The sequence below is a fragment of the Coregonus lavaretus genome, assembly GCF_964263955.1.
Source record: "Coregonus lavaretus genome assembly, contig: HAP1_SCAFFOLD_3537, whole genome shotgun sequence".
Lineage (NCBI taxonomy): Eukaryota > Metazoa > Chordata > Actinopteri > Salmoniformes > Salmonidae > Coregonus > Coregonus lavaretus.
The window spans coordinates 1-17860 of NW_028160881.1; the positions used below are offsets into that span (position 1 = coordinate 1).

The following is a 17860-nucleotide window of genomic DNA, read 5'->3' on the forward strand; positions in this document are numbered from 1 at the left end:
TGTCTATGGTTCTAGTTCAAGTGTTTGATTTGTGTTGTAATGGTACCCCCTCCTGGATTACTTGAGTATAAATATTTCTACATAGAACATCCAGTCCCTGCAAATAACCTCTCATGAACCCTTTTTTCTAAGAGTGTAGTGTTCGGCCTATTTCTATGGATCTGGTATTCTTTTGTGCAGTAGTGGCGCCCCCTCCTGGTGAAGAGTGGTATATATTGTTAGTCACTGGAGGAGGGGTTGCTCTCTTCAGAGCTGCTGGTCCTCATGGAACTCTGGGATGAACGGGACCTGCCTGCCCTCGGTGACCTCCGGGTCGGACCACTAGAGGGCTCTTCACTAGAAGACACGCAGGCATACACACACAGCTTTATAAAGCAGTTCATTTGTAGAGAACATTGTGAGATATTTTACAACAATATATTGCATAGGGAAATGTGTAACATACAAATTGAATTTCATATAATACTTTATTACCTAAGGCAGCTCTAAATAATATAATAAATGTATTTGTACATATTAATATATTTTTTAAGCACTTTCAGTTATGGGGAGAAAGAGCCATGCATACTTTGACATCAACCATACCTGTACTTCCTGGAGGTGATGAGAAGGCGATATTGCTCCCTGCTGTCGTCCAGCTCTGTCTGCATCCGGAACGTCACTCCCTGGAAGTCTGGGTCCCCAACATCCACACTCCGGCTGGGATTGGGCTGCTTCCTCGGGGCCTTGGTGGTCCTCCACATGGGGTTAGATGGAGAGGGAGACTGGGGGGCTGGGGGGAGAGTGTCCATGTCATCCTCCATGTCCATGCAGCTTTGGGTGAGGTCCAATGGATAGTCTGTAATAAGACTGGCATCTTGTATTATGTCTGTGTCCTCTTCCATGCAGCGTTCATTGAGCTCTGCTTTGCTGCCTGGAAAAATGGCATCTCGAACTGACTTTGCGTTCACACTCACAGACCCTGCTTCACTGTTCAATATGAGCAACATAGTACGAGGGGAGTTTGGGGGTGGTGGCATGTCTTCCTTGGGGTCAAAGGTGAAACATATGTTTGAGTTGAAGTCCACGGTCATGTCAAGGTTCAGCTCTTCTGGGCCTGGATGTATGCATGTCCTGGCGTCTATGGAGGGAGATGATAGACTTGCTGCATCCTTAATTGTAGCTACTTTGTGGTCAAGCGGTTGACCAAATAGGTTTATATATGATACAGATGGATGTTTAACTGATACTTTGTATTTTGCCTCAGGACGGGCCTCCTTCAGTGTGTTGTCTTCTTTGACTAAGGCACAGAGGACCTTTCTGCTTTCTTCACTCACAGACAATCCATCACCGCCAAGACAAAACGTGACTCCTGTGTCTTTGTTCATCACAACCTCAGATTCTGAATCTCCCACACCAGGTTTAGTGTTGTAGCTGCCATTGACATCCGGTGATGTCTGAGAATTGGTACCTGGACTTGTGGGTGAGCAATCACCACCTCCACCCAACTCACCAATCTCTCCCCTGGACCTGTCATGAGGATGGGGAAAATCCCCCCTGGTACTGACTAGAGTGGGGCAGACAGGGACTGTGTTCTTACTGCACCCCACACCTTCAGTAGGATGATCGTCAGAGTCTATAGGAACCAACTGAGCCCTAGCTGAGGCCCCCTCCTCTTGGTCGTCTGAATGGAGGAGTCTCTCACACTGCATGTTGATCAGACTCATCAACTCCCATGGACTGCTGCTACTATGACGGCTGGGCAGGACTGAGTTTGTATGGCTCCTATGTTGTTTTAAGTCATCTTTTCGCTGGTTATGAAGGCTCGTAAGAGAGGAATTGTGCTGAGGAGGATAAGGCCTATGATCAGACACTTGATCCTTTTTAGACCTTTCATTTGATAGAGGTGTACTAGGCTTTAAGTCTATGGAGTGGTTGTGGACAGGGGTGGGAGTTGCTAACTTGGTGGCTTCTTGGATGAGGTAGAGGATGGTGGACTGGGTCACCTGAAGAAGAAGAAAAGGAAGAAGAAGACTCAACCACACACTGAGATAATATTGACCCACTCACACAACACACACACCTGCAGACCCTCCTGGGTGTCCGGATCTTCCATGGTCCCTTGGCTGCCTGGTCTGTAGGTGGCTGCCTGGTCTGTAGGTGGCTGCCTGGTCTGTAGGTGGCTGCCTGGTCTGTAGGTGACTGCCTGGTCTGTAGGTGGCTGCCTGGTCTGTAGGTGGCTGCTGTGCTCATGTCGATTTGCCCATCTTGTGGAAAGGAAACAATTGGACAGTGTTTACTATACTATTAAGTGACAATATAGGTTTGAATGTAAATACTGTATGTTTTATTGTTAAAGTAGAATTATAGTTATCACCTGAATATATATACACTTCCTAAATAAAAACAAATACTTACAAATTACAATAAGTGATTAAACATTATACTTGATTTCATTATACTCTGTGGTGGAAAAGTACCCAACTGTCATACTTGAGTAAAAGTAAAGATACCTTAATAGAAAATTACTCAAGTAAAAGTGAAAGTCACACAGTAAAATACTACTTGCGTAAAAGTCTTAAAGATATGTGGTTTTAAATATATTTAAGTATCAAAAGTAAAAGTATACATAATTTCAAATTGCTTATATTAAGCAAACCAGACGGCACAATTGTATTTTTGTAAATTGCTTGCGGATGGCCAGGGGCCCACTCCAATACTCGGACATAATTTACAAACGAAGCATTTGGGTTTAGTGAGTCTGTCAGATCAGATGCAGTAGGCATGACCAGGGATAAGTGCGTGAATTTGACCATTTTCCTGTCCTGCTAAGCATAAAAAATGTAACTAATATTTTTGGGTGTCAGGGAAACTGTATGGAGTACCCCAAAAAACTACTTAAGTAGTACTTTAAAACCACTGATTATACTGTCATAATTCAAGTTAAAAAGATTGTTACGTAGCCTGTTAGTAGCCTACTAACTTCTAGAACAGTCGGAATTAGCTGTTAAAATCAAACTACCTTCGTGAGCAGAGCTAGAATTAATGGCCCAACAAAACTTGAAAGTCTTTAGCAAATAATGAGTAAGCCTACAATGACATTCTAACTAACGTATACGATATAGCCTATTGATACACACTTACTTTGTCAAATTGTATCAATTTCTCCTCAAAATGTAACCATCTGCGTTCTAGTATTTGATAGATGTCCTGAATGAGGATGAAATATCTTGCTCGAGCTCAATTTTTCTCTGTGGATGTTAAACTTGCTGAAACGTGAGAGCGCTATAATGGACGTTGTGGGTTACGTTAGGTGTACGGGGATCGCGTGGTTTGTGGGAGGTCGTGGAAGGTGGAACAATAAGTTTATATTTGGGGGGGAAAAAAAAACCATCAATGCAACAGTTTGCGACGTTTAAATTACTAAAAAGGGGTTATAGGTTTATAGTGGAAGGTGGAGTTAACTTAATAAAATGGGTTATTATATAGTGTCTTCTAAATGGGAGTTTTCTTTTAAGAATTGATGGGAGTCTCCTATAATATTAGGTTAAAGGTAAAGTAGGACACAACGTATCAAACAATTTTAAAATCGATGCTGGGGTTAATGATTGTTGATGAGATAGGACTGGGGATATATGTATGATGTTTTGTGTGTAATTACTATCTTTGGATTGATGATTATATGTTAACGACATGTATACTTTCTCTTCCAGGAACATGGGGATTTCTTTATTGGGAGGTTGGAAAAAGTCTGTAGGCTAGGGTGGAACTAGTTAGTAAAATTAAGTAGTTTTATTCTTAGGTTGTCATAGGGAGTTACAAAAATAAATAAGGCCTGGCCATTTTTGTTTGTTTATTGTTTTACTATATGGTGTTCAAATAACCACAAACAAACTACTTAGTATGAAATGTTAGTTGTATAGGATTTTTATTTCTATTTGTTTTGTTTTTTGATGGGATGGAAGTGAAATATCTTAAAGGGGCATACACATGTAATTTGGGTTTTATTTACTGAGGGATAAGTAAATATGTGTGATTTATTTTGAAAAGAGCTGTACTAAGGAATTACAACATTTATGAAAGGTTTTGATGGTTGTTAGAAGTAGTATACTATAGGATGAAACAATTCATTGAATGATTTCAATGACCTCTGAAATCTGTCCTGACCTGATCACCCGCACTATGAATTCTAGAAGCATGCTGAATTAAGGGGTTAGATAAAATAAGGATAATTGTGAAGAAGTTTACAAATTGGAAAAATCCTATATATAAATGAGTCTAAACAGGACAAGGATGAAGTGAGAGAGTTAGTCCTGAATGAGAAGTATTCATTGAATAGTGTTATGGAATACAGTTAAGTAAAGATATGCTCAAGGGTTGTCCTTTTAAGGTTAGTTATTATTTTAGGTTTGATAGGCAATATTGTTTTGTTTTGTTTTTTGTACACATGAATCACGATGTGATGTATGTGTCCAAGGGGGGAAGTTGGGATTACAGAGGTTTTAATGGTTTATTATGGTTTTGTGGGGAAATATGCAAGGTGTATTAAGGATGTGAGCAGTAGTAATAATGTGTTATGGGTTAGGTTAAATCATTTTTGTTTTTGTGATAGGAGGCATGGTGTAGAGGTGGTCTGTCTATGAGATAAGTGGACTACAACAAGCTGGAAGCAGGTGTGCTTCATAATCTCAAGGCTTCTCTTGACGGATGAGAGGACATGAGTAGCATACTGTGTCTCACTTAACATAACAATGTTCTTAAGATTTTATTTTCATGGGGGAAGATAACTATGCCCAACTGAGTAGGATAATCTGAGTATTTTCTGTGCCCTGGAGACTATGTGATGGCAAAAGACTACAGAAGAAAGAGCTGGAAAGACCCTATGTGGAGGGGCTTGTACCAGGTGTTGTTGGCTGCCTTAATGATGGTAAAACTGGTGGAGACAGATACTAAGATTAAGGTTTTCCACTATAGGAGTGTTCCAACCTCAGCCATTGGGTAGTATTGTTGTTTTTTGTGTGTGTCTGTGCTTGTGTTTTTGCAGCAGTAACTCTGAGCTTCCCTATGGGAAGGCTGATAGAAGGACACTTTTCACAGACCGATGTCAATAGATTGAGAGGGACTTTGGCTGATCCGGAGATCCTAGTGACGGGGGAAGGTTAACAACAGAAGTGACCTACATATTGTTATACAGGTTATACCGACGATGGTACTGATAGAGGGGAGTATCGGGTATCGTCTTAACCATTGTACCAGAGTGAGGGAACTGATGATTGAGAGATTCCAGATCTCCAAGACGCACCAGATATCCTTATCATTGATTTCTATGTACTTGACTAGTTACCTGAGAATAAGGGGAATGGAGTACTGATAATAATAATAAAGAGCAGAAGAACAAGACATAGAAGGGATATAGACAGGAGTAGAATGTAGATTCTTGCACAGGCAGGAACCATAACTAAAAATACAGGAAGGGATCACTATTAAAATACAAGGGTTAAAATATTATATGTGTGTGAGAAACCAGCACAAAGAGTATGGGGAAGTCACATGGGGTAGTGTGACCTTAAGGTAATGAAAGAAAGAGACAGGTGAATCATAGACATAAGGAAAACAGTCCAAGACTTAGATAAACAATTTGATGTAGTATTTGGTGTTAGATTTCCAGGGGAGAGTGTTATTAGAAGAGAGAAGTGTAAGCAATTGTTAGAATAGGAACAAGGAAAGGGAAACACCAGAGTAATGTCAAATAGAGTATGAGCTAAAATATAGGAATGTTACAATAAAACAATTGGGTTATATAGTTTGGAAGAATTCAAGGGAGAATGTGAAACATAATGATTTGTCATGTAGACAATGTTAATAGGGATGTTTTGGATTGGAAATTAACTCAACTGAACTGTTCAGTGAGATCAGCTCGGAAAATGATCAGATGTGATGGGTCAAAAGCCCAGTTAGTTCGGAAAATATCTGAATTGGGCTGCCTAAACGCAACCATTTTATCAGTGGTATTCAACTTCAGTCCTCAAAGGGCCAGAGGTGGTTTTGACCTAGTATGATATTAATTGGTCGATTATACAATTGGTTTCCCTTTCCTGGGTGTTGAGGTTTAAAACTGCTCTCAAGGACTGGCGTTGAATACTGCACTTGTGTTCAATTGCCTTCAGTGTGGTTTTTAAAAAGCATAGGGTTTAAGACAAACTAGTACAAACTTTTTGTATTTTTATTGTACAAATTAAAATAAACTTGCTAATTTGAGATATACCATATATACATAATACACTTACATGTTTTGTGCACATGTTAGACAACTTCATTACAGTACAAGTGAAAGCATTCCAGGTTTGTAAAGGAGCCAACTAATACTGGATACAGGTGGTTTTTGATGGACAGTAATGGGACTACTAATGGTGAAATTACAAGGCAAATCATTACTGGGTATGGATGGGCAGGAACAAAAATGACCTGGGAATTGAACAAAACGCACCTGTCAGTGTGAAATGGATTAGGCTGTGTTTATATAGGCAGCCCAATCCTGATCTTTTTTTCACTAATTGGTATTTTAACCAATCAGTTCAGCTTTGAAAAGATTTGATGTGATTGGTCAAAAGACCAATTAGTGGGAAAAAAAATCAGAATTAGGCTGCCTGTGTCAACGCAGCCCAAGTAACTCCTTGGCGTCATCAGTTATCTAACGGATTCAACCCTTTCCGTTCCAATCGATCTCAAGCTGCCCTTCGCTTACAAAACATACTGGAAAAGTGTTACATCAGAGACAGTTAATGATTCCTGACAGGCTTGATGTAGGGAAGGGGGCTTTCAGTGTTGTGGAGGGGCTTGTCAAGGTCTTGACTACATTTTTGTCAATTTGCAGACGCTCTTATCCAGAGCGACTTACAGTTAGTGAGTGCATACATGTTTTATTCTTCCATACTGGTCCCCCGTGGGAATCAAACCCACAACCCTGGCGTTGCAAGCGCCATGCTCTACCAACTGAGCTACACGGGACTATTCACCACCCAATAAAATTCATAGAAACTGGCCATGAGTAGATATGATGGTGAAAGCTACATATACATACACATAACATACTGTTAGTTAGCTGTCTGTGAGTGCTGTTAATGTAGAGACTAATGACTACTTGGAAGCTCCATTTGAGGAGGTTTGTGCGTATGATGTTCTTTGTAAATGAGTTGTAACATGGAATGTTCCATTCAAGGATGCAAAGTTGTTCTTTACAACATGTTTTGATTGGATGCGTAGCAATGACAAGGGGCCTTTCTGAAATGCTGACTCACGTTACTATGAAACAAAGAACAACTGTTTGTGACATTGAATGGTTTGATAGAAATCTCAATCTTGGCCTGAGAACTCTTCAATACACGTGACATATTTATACATGAATGCTGAAAACCATCCAACTCTTCCACAATCAGCATTATTTTCAGTGTGAGCCAAATACAACACTTCAGGGGCTGCATTCACACAGGCAGCCCAATTTTGATGTTTTCCACTAATTGCTCTTTTGAGACCAATTATTGAAAAAAATATAATTGGGCTGCCCTTCTAAACGCAGCCAGTGACTGGTACATAGCTTTTGTCTTCTGGCACACAGTAATGTGGGTATATAAGAGCTTCTTGACTTGAAGGATCCTTCAAGCCTCCTTTATCCCAGCTCACCTCTTTATACCTGCCGACAGTCCAAAGAGTGCACCTCTCTCTTTTACGACTCAGTCCTGAGGGCTGTCTTCCAACATCCATAATAGCATACTACTTAGAATGCATGTCCAATACGTTGCTTCACACTAAATAGGGTGCTAGTGTTGAGTGTAGTGTCCTCAGTGTGGTTTGGGAACATGGCCGTCCACGTAGAAGTTCCTGGTGACCTTAGGCAAGGTCAGCTCGATGCCCTCCAGCTCCTTGGTGAGGATGATCTGACAGCCAAGCCTGGAGTTCTCCTGTAGCGCGGGGGCCATGTCCAGCATATCATCCTCTCTGCGATGAGAATAATTAAATTGAAACCATTGATTTGCATTGCATTATACGAGTCAATCTTGTTGACACTGAAGAATGTTTCGTATTTTCATTGTATGTGTTTATTTGACAGGGACAACTATAAGATGTGCAATGATATGAGCTCTCATGGACTATGGCATATCTTACAATAAAACAATCTCATACCTTTCGTCAGGCTCTGGTAGCTTGTCGACGTGGTCTCTGTTCACATACACGTGGCACGTTGAGCAAGCTAGTGACGCCTCGCAAGCTCCTTAAATCACGCATGGGAAGGGAACAAGAAACAAGATGTAAGTGTTCATGAATACAATAATCGAGAAATCAATCACCAACTTGTGACCTGAATTCTCTCAGGACGTCATCCCGAGCCTATTAGCACTCACCTTCCAGTTCAATGTTGTGCCTATTCAATGTTGTGCCTATCCCACTTTAGCCTTCACTGGAATCCTCTTTCCTGATCTATCTATGTACACCACATTCACCCTAAGAGCAGACCAAAAACAACAATATTAAAAACTTGGTAGTTCACAAATGACAATGCAAGTGATGAATGCATGCTGCACTCAAAATTAATGGCATTAACGCAAATCAGTTACAAAGTATGAATATCCCCTTGACTTTGTCTGCATAACTACATCAGATGAAGAACTAACTTGCCCAGTTATGTAACGGAGTCAAAAGGGAAAAGACATAACTAGCTAACGTTACTCCATTAGCTAGCTAAATGATGCATTGGCAGAGTAGCTACTTACACATCTTCTTGGGGGACTTCTGCACTTGCACCCTCCTCACTGTGGTACAGACCTTCAAAAATAAAATAGAGAAATAGTTGACATTCAGTTCCAGATCCTCTTACGGATTGTTTGAGTTACTGTAGGAGCAGTAGCAGCTTTGGAGATCAGTTACGCAACTTATAACATATTCTTAGCAACAGATGCCATGATTGTCTTGCTATATTTTTCACAATGTGGGTGCAAGCCTTACTAATAGTAGCTAGTTACGATTTGCTTAGACATAGCTAGCTAGCTGGCTAGCACTAAATTGATAGACATTAATTGGTTTGATGGAAGCTGAACAATTATCTACATAGCTATCCAAGTGTAGCTGCGTAAATTAGCTAACAGACCAACTCACCTCTGGATGTCTGCAAGTGTCGGTTCAACGTCCGAAAACGATCACCATTCGAAGAACTAGCTATACCATTCAAATAACTATTCAACCTGTTGAAAGGACATGTGCTACAATCTGGTATAACTCTAGAAAGTCTCAAAGTCAGCCCCACGCTCGACCGGACTGCAGCAGAGGCCGCCATGATTATGTTTTGATCACGTGAATGAAAGCAGCCAATAGAAAATGAGAAATGACATAGGCATGTTTCGACTGTCTTCAGTTATTTGAACGGCAGAGAGTGCTGTTGCAACAAAAATATTTCGAACTAGAAATACTTTTAGAGTCTGACTTGTAAATGCCTTTATTATAAATTCTAAAGATAAAATGTGATTCTGGTGCTCGCATAACTTTTTAAAATCTCAATCTTTGTGTACCAACAATTCTACCAACCAATAAACATTTGATCTTGTCTCGTCTGTAACGTCTGTATATCAAAGAAGAACTAGGCTACTTTATCCTTATGTGGGTGTACCCCCCGTTGCCGCTAACTAGTTGTGCGCGTACTGATACTTTAATTAGTGTTAACGAGTGAAATATGGATTACTGCAAGCGTCAAACTTGAGCTCTATTGTTTTATGTAGTTGGGGTTTTAAGGGTACAAAGAACATTATCCTTTGTCTTTTCAGTTCAGGTTGAAGAAAAAAAGGATCTAGTCCCAAATAAAACATACATTGGGCCTAGCCATGTGTGTGTATGGGTGGTCACTAGTTACCACAGCCACACATGGCTAAACCCCGCCTATTTCTACAATTTATCTTCTTAAAATCAAAATTTAAACCTAACCCTAACCTTAACCACACTGCTAATATTATGCCTAACCCTAACCTTAAATTAAGACCATGGATTTGTACGATATTTAGACTTTGTGGCTGTGGTAACTAGTGACAACCCTGTGTAGGTTAGAGGAGGCGATCTTTGTTTTCAGAGTGCAGCAAGATAGAGCAAGGGCAGAAATATTTTTGAGGAGATGGGAAACTCCATTGCGATTGTATTAATGCCCACTGTGGACGTTGTCCATGCATCTTCAATGGGCCGTGCAGTGCATTCTGGGCGATTATGGGACAAGGTGACCTCTCCTTCAATGAGTGAATGGGAGGCTGTCAACCGGCGACTGAAACTCGTTGGTGAAGAGGGATTGTTTGCTAAAATGGATGATAAGAAGGAGACCTGGCTGACGACTGTGGCACGTTTTGGTAGCATGGAGAGGCCAGAGATAGCCAGACTAGTAAATTGGGCTAAGGAACAGAAGGTGGGTATTGGAGAAAGGCCATCAGTGCGTGTTCTGCAAGCAGTACAGCGGATGAAGGTGCGGCATGAGTCCTACTCAGCAGTATCCTAATAGCTGTGTTCAAACACTTCCAGACCTGTATACATGCAGATATAGCCATGCAGATATAGCCAGATATAGCCAGATATAGCCAGATATAGCCAGATATAGACAGATATAGACAGATATAGCCAGATATAGCCAGATATAGCCAGATATAGTCATGCAGATATAGCCAGATATAGCCAGATATAGCCAGATATAGCCAGATATAGCCATGCAGATATAGCCAGATATAGCCAGATATAGCCAGATATAGCCAGATATTGCCAGATATAGCCAGATATAGCCAGATATAGCCAGATATAGCCAGATATAGCCAGATATAGCCAGATATAGCCAGATATAGCCAGATACAGCCAGATATAGCCAGATATAGCCATGCAGATATAGCCAGATATAGCCAGATATAGTCAGATATAGTCAGATATAGCCAGATATAGTCAGATATAGTCAGATATAGCCAGATATAGCCAGATATAGCCAGATATAGTCAGATATAGCCAGATATAGCCAGATATAGCCAGATATAGCCAGATATAGCCAGATATAGCCAGATATAGCCATGCAGATATAGCCAGATATAGCCAGATATAGCCAGATATAGCCAGATATTGCCAGATATAGCCAGATATAGCCAGATATAGTCAGATATAGCCAGATATAGCCATGCAGATATAGCCAGATATAGCCAGATATAGCCAGATATAGCCAGATATAGCCAGATACAGCCAGATATAGCCAGATATAGCCAGATATAGCCAGATATAGCCGGATATAGTCATGCAGATATAGCCAGATATAGCCAGATATAGTCAGATATAGCCAGATATAGCCAGATATAGCCAGATATAGCCATGCAGATATAGCCAGATATAGTCAGATATAGCCAGATATAGCCAGATATAGCCAGATATAGTCAGATATAGCCAGATATAGCCAGATATAGCCATGCAGATATAGTCATGCAGATATAGCCAGATATAGCCAGATATAGCCAGATATAGCCAGATATAGCCAGATATAGTCATGCAGATATAGCCAGATATAGCCAGATATAGTCAGATATAGCCAGATATAGTCAGATATAGCCAGATATAGCCAGATATAGCCAGATATAGTCAGATATAGTCAGATATAGCCAGATATAGTCAGATATAGTCAGATATAGCCAGATATAGCCAGATATAGCCAGATACAGCCAGATATAGCCAGATATAGCCAGATATAGCCAGATATAACCATGCAGATATAGCCAGATATAGCCAGATATAGTCAGATATAGCCAGATATAGCCAGATATAGCCAGATATAGCCAGAAATAGCCAGATACAGACATCCAGATATAGTCAGATATAGCCAGATATAGTCAGATATAGCCAGATATAGCCAGATATAGCCAGATATAGTCAGATATAGTCATGCAGATATAGCCAGATATAGCCAGATATAGCCAGATATTGTCAGATATAGCCAGATATAACCAGATATAGCCAGATATAGTCAGATATAGCCAGATATAGCCAGATATAGCCAGATATAGTCAGATATAGTCAGATATAGCCAGATATAGCCAGATATAGCCAGATATAGCCAGATATAGCCATGCAGATATAGCCAGATATAGCCAGATATAGCCAGATATTGCCAGATATAGCCAGATATAGCCAGATATAGTCAGATATAGCCAGACATCGCCAGATATAGCCAGATATAGCCAGATATAGCCATGCAGATATAGCCAGATATAGCCAGATATAGCCAGATATTGCCAGATATAGCCAGATATAGCCAGATATAGCCAGCTATAGCCAGATATAGCCAGATATAGCCAGATATTGCCAGATATAGCCAGATATACTCAGATATTGCCAGATATAGCCAGATATAGCCAGATATAGCCAGATATTGCCAGATATAGCCAGATATAGTCAGATATAGCCATGCAGATATAGCCAGATATAGCCAGATATAGCCAGATATAGCCAGATATAGCCAGATATTGCCAGATATAGCCAGATATAGCCAGATATTGCCAGATATAGCCAGATATAGCCAGATATAGCCAGATATAGCCAGATATAGCCAGATATTGCCAGATATAGCCAGATATAGCCAGATATAGCCAGATATAGCCAGATATAGCCAGATATTGCCAGATATAGCCAGATATAGCCAGATATAGCCAGATATAGCCATGCAGATATAGCCAGATATAGCCAGATATAGCCAGATATAGCCAGATATAGCCAGATATAGCCAGATATAGCCAGATATAGCCAGATATAGCCAGATATAGCCATGCAGATATAGCCAGATATAGCCAGATATAGCCAGATATAGCCAGATATTGCCAGATATAGCCAGATATAGCCAGATATAGCCAGATATAGTCAGATATAGCCAGATATAGCCATGCAGATATAGCCAGATATAGCCAGATATAGCCAGATATAGCCAGATATAGCCAGATACAGCCAGATATAGCCAGATATAGCCAGATATAGCCAGATATAGCCGGATATAGTCATGCAGATATAGCCAGATATAGCCAGATATAGCCAGATATAGTCAGATATAGCCAGATATAGCCAGATATAGCCAGATATAGCCATGCAGATATAGCCAGATATAGTCAGATATAGCCAGATATAGCCAGATATAGCCAGATATAGTCAGATATAGCCAGATATAGCCAGATATAGCCATGCAGATATAGTCATGCAGATATAGCCAGATATAGCCAGATATAGCCAGATATAGTCATGCAGATATAGCCAGATATAGCCAGATATAGCCAGATATAGTCAGATATAGCCAGATATAGTCAGATATAGCCAGATATAGCCAGATATAGCCAGATATAGTCAGATATAGTCAGATATAGCCAGATATAGTCAGATATAGTCAGATATAGCCAGATATAGCCAGATATAGCCAGATACAGCAATAAGCCAGATAAAGCCAAGATTAGAAAATTTAAAAAAAAAACCAGATATATAGCCAGATTTATTAAACAGATATACAGATAATACGCCAGATATAGCCAGATATAGCCAGATATAGCCAGATATAACCATGCAGATATAGCCAGATATAGCCAGATATAGTCAGATATAGCCAGATATAGCCAGATATAGCCAGATATAGCCAGAAATAGCCAGATACAGACATCCAGATATAGTCAGATATAGCCAGATATAGTCAGATATAGCCAGATATAGCCAGATATAGCCAGATATAGTCAGATATAGTCATGCAGATATAGCCAGATATAGCCAGATATAGCCAGATATTGTCAGATATAGCCAGATATTGTCAGATATAGCCAGATATAGTCAGATATAGCCAGATATAGCCAGATATAGCCAGATATAGTCAGATATAGTCAGATATAGCCAGATATAGCCAGATATAGCCAGATATAGCCATGCAGATATAGCCAGATATAGCCAGATATAGCCAGATATTGCCAGATATAGCCAGATATAGCCAGATATAGTCAGATATAGCCAGACATCGCCAGATATAGCCAGATATAGCCAGATATAGCCATGCAGATATAGCCAGATATAGCCAGATATAGCCAGATATAGCCAGATATTGCCAGATATAGCCAGATATAGCCAGCTATAGCCAGATATAGCCAGATATAGCCAGATATTGCCAGATATAGCCAGATATACTCAGATATTGCCAGATATAGCCAGATATAGCCAGATATAGCCAGATATTGCCAGATATAGCCAGATATAGTCAGATATAGCCATGCAGATATAGCCAGATATAGCCAGATATAGCCAGATATAGCCAGATATAGCCAGATATTGCCAGATATAGCCAGATATAGCCAGATATTGCCAGATATAGCCAGATATAGCCAGATATAGCCAGATATAGCCAGATATAGCCAGATATTGCCAGATATAGCCAGATATACTCAGATATTGCCAGATATAGCCAGATATAGCCAGATATAGCCAGATATAGCCAGATATAGCCAGATATAGCCAGATATTGCCAGATATAGCCAGATATAGCCAGATATAGCCAGATATAGCCAGATATAGCCAGATATAGCCAGATATAGCCAGATATAGCCAGATATTGCCAGATATAGCCAGATATACTCAGATATTGCCAGATATAGCCAGATATAGCCAGATATAGCCAGATATTGCCAGATATAGCCAGATATAGCCAGATATAGCCAGATATTGCCAGATATTGCCAGATATAGCCAGATATAGCCAGATATAGCCAGATATAGCCATGCAGATATAGCCAGATATAGCCAGATATAGCCAGATATTGCCAGATATAGCCAGATATAGCCAGATATAGCCAGATATAGACAGATATATATCCAGATATAGCCAGATATAGCCAGATATAGCCAGATATAGCCAGATGTAGCCATGCAGATATAGCTAGATATAGCCAGATATAGCCAGATATAGTCAGATATAGTCAGATATAGCCAGATATAGTCAGATATAGTCAGATATAGCCAGATATAGCCAGATATAGCCAGATACAGCCAGATATAGCCAGATATAGCCAGATATAGCCAGATATAGCCATGCAGATATAGCCAGATATAGCCAGATATAGCCAGATATAGTCAGATATAGTCATGCAGATATAGCCAGATATAGTCAGATATAGCCAGATATAGCCAGATATAGCCAGATACAGCCAGATATAGCCAGATATAGCCAGATATAGCCAGATATAGCCATGCAGATATAGCCAGATATAGCCATGCAGATATAGCCAGATATAGCCAGATATAGCCAGATATAGTCAGATATAGCCAGATATAGCCAGATATAGCCAGATATAGCCAGATATAGCCATGCAGATATAGCCAGATATAGCCAGATATAGCCAGATATAGCCAGATATAGCCAGATATAGTCAGATATAGCCAGATATAGCCAGATATAGCCAGATATAGCCATGCAGATATAGCCAGATATAGCCAGATATAGCCAGATATAGCCAGATATAGCCAGACATAGCCAGATATAGTCAGATATAGCTAGATATAGCCAGATATAGCCAGATATAGCCAGATATAGTCAGATATAGTCAGATATAGCCAGATATAGCCAGATATAGCCAGATATAGCCAGACATAGCCAGATATAGTCAGATATAGTCAGATATAGCCAGATATAGCCAGATATAGCCAGATATAGCCAGATATAGTCAGATATAGCCAGATATAGCCAGATATAGCCAGATATAGCCAGATATAGCCATGCAGATATAGCCAGATATAGCCATGCAGATATAGCCAGATATAGCCAGATATAGCCAGATATAGCCAGATATTGCCAGATATAGCCAGATATAGCCAGATATAGCCATGCAGATATAGTCAGATATAGTCAGATATAGCCAGATATAGCCAGATATAGCCAGATATTGCCAGATATAGCCAGATATAGCCAGATATAGCCATGCAGATATAGTCAGATATAGTCAGATATAGCCAGATATAGCCAGATATAGCCAGATATAGCCAGATGTAGCCAGATATAGCCATGCAGATATAGCCAGATATAGCCATGCAGATATAGCCAGATATAGCCAGATATAGCCAGATATAGCCAGATATAGCCAGACATAGCCAGATATAGTCAGATATAGCTAGATATAGCCAGATATAGCCAGATATAGCCAGATATAGTCAGATATAGTCAGATATAGCCAGATATAGCCAGATATAGCCAGATATAGCCAGATATAGCCAGACATAGCCAGATATAGTCAGATATAGTCAGATATAGCCAGATATAGCCAGATATAGCCAGATATAGTCAGATATAGCCAGATATAGCCAGATATAGCCAGATATAGCCAGATATAGCCATGCAGATATAGCCAGATATAGCCATGCAGATATAGCCAGATATAGCCAGATATAGCCAGATATAGCCAGATATAGCCAGATATAGCCAGATATTGCCAGATATAGCCAGATATAGCCAGATATTGCCAGATATAGCCAGATATAGTCAGATATAGCCATGCAGATATAGCCAGATATAGCCAGATATAGCCAGATATAGCCAGATATAGCCAGATATAGCCAGATATAGCCAGATATTGCCAGATATAGCCAGATATAGCCAGATATAGCCAGATATAGCCAGATATTGCCAGATATAGCCAGATATACTCAAATATTGCCAGATATAGCCAGATATAGCCAGATATAGCCAGATATAGCCAGATATAGCCAGATATTGCCAGATATAGCCAGATATAGCCAGATATAGCCAGATATAGTCAGATATAGCCAGATATAGCCAGATATAGCCAGATATTGCCAGATATAGCCAGATATAGCCAGATATAGTCAGATATAGTCAGATATAGCCAGATATAGCCAGATATAGCCAGATATAGCCATGCAGATATAGCCAGATATAGCCAGATATAGCCAGATATAGCCAGATATAGCCAGATATTGCCAGATATAGCCAGATATATCCAGATATAGCCAGATATAGCCAGATATAGCCAGATATAGCCAGATATAGTCAGATATAGCCAGATATAGCCATGCAGATATAGCCAGATATAGCCAGATATAGCCAGATATAGCCAGATATAGCCAGATATAGCCAGATATAGTCAGATATAGTCAGATATAGCCAGATATAGCCAGATATGGCCATGCAGATATAGCCAGATATAGCCAGATATAGCCAGATATAACCAGATATAGCCAGATATAGCCAGATATAACCAGATATAGCCAGATATAGCCAGATATAGCCAGATATAGCCAGATATTGCCAGATATAGCCAGATATAGCCAGATATAGCCAGATATAGCCAGATATAGCCATGCAGATATAGCCAGATATAGCCAGATATAGCCAGATATAGCCAGATATAGTCAGATATAGCCAGATATAGCCAGATATAGCCAGATATAGCCATGCAGATATAGCCAGATATAGTCAGATATAGCCAGATATAGCCAGATATAGCCATGCAGATATAGCCAGATATAGCCAGATATAGCCAGATATAGCCAGATATAGCCAGATATAGCCATGCAGATATAGCCAGATATAGTCAGATATAGCCAGATATAGCCAGATATAGCCATGCAGATATAGCCAGATATAGCCAGATATAGCCAGATATAGCCAGATATAGCCAGATATAGCCAGATATAGCCATGCAGATATAGCCAGATATAGCCAGATATAGCCAGATATAGCCAGATATAGCCAGATATAGCCAGATATAGCCAGATATAGCCAGATATAGCCATGCAGATATAGCCAGATATAGTCAGATATAGTCAGATATAGCCAGATATAGCCAGATATGGCCATGCAG

At 40.0% G+C, this 17860-nt stretch overlaps 1 protein-coding gene and 1 pseudogene across 2 annotated transcripts; both read right to left on the bottom strand.

Moving 5' to 3' along the window:
• Nucleotides 1-218: 218 nt before the first annotated feature.
• On the bottom strand, nucleotides 219-2342 carry LOC311121357 (uncharacterized protein; the record flags this gene model as incomplete). Its single annotated transcript, XM_084195856.1, has 2 exons — nucleotides 586-2342; nucleotides 219-336 (listed from the first exon to the last, which is right to left on the bottom strand). Exons 1-2 carry the CDS (start codon nucleotides 1704-1706, stop codon nucleotides 219-221), a joined length of 1239 nt encoding a protein of 412 aa, XP_084051982.1. The 5' UTR covers nucleotides 1707-2342.
• A 3846-nt stretch (nucleotides 2343-6188) lies between these two features.
• LOC311121359 (ferredoxin-2, mitochondrial-like) lies at nucleotides 6189-9307 on the bottom strand (annotated as a pseudogene). Its single transcript has 5 exons — nucleotides 9130-9307; nucleotides 8748-8799; nucleotides 8379-8478; nucleotides 8161-8248; nucleotides 6189-7974 (listed from the first exon to the last, which is right to left on the bottom strand). The product of its transcript is annotated as a ferredoxin-2, mitochondrial-like (transcript).
• Nucleotides 9308-17860: the final 8553 nt, after the last annotated feature.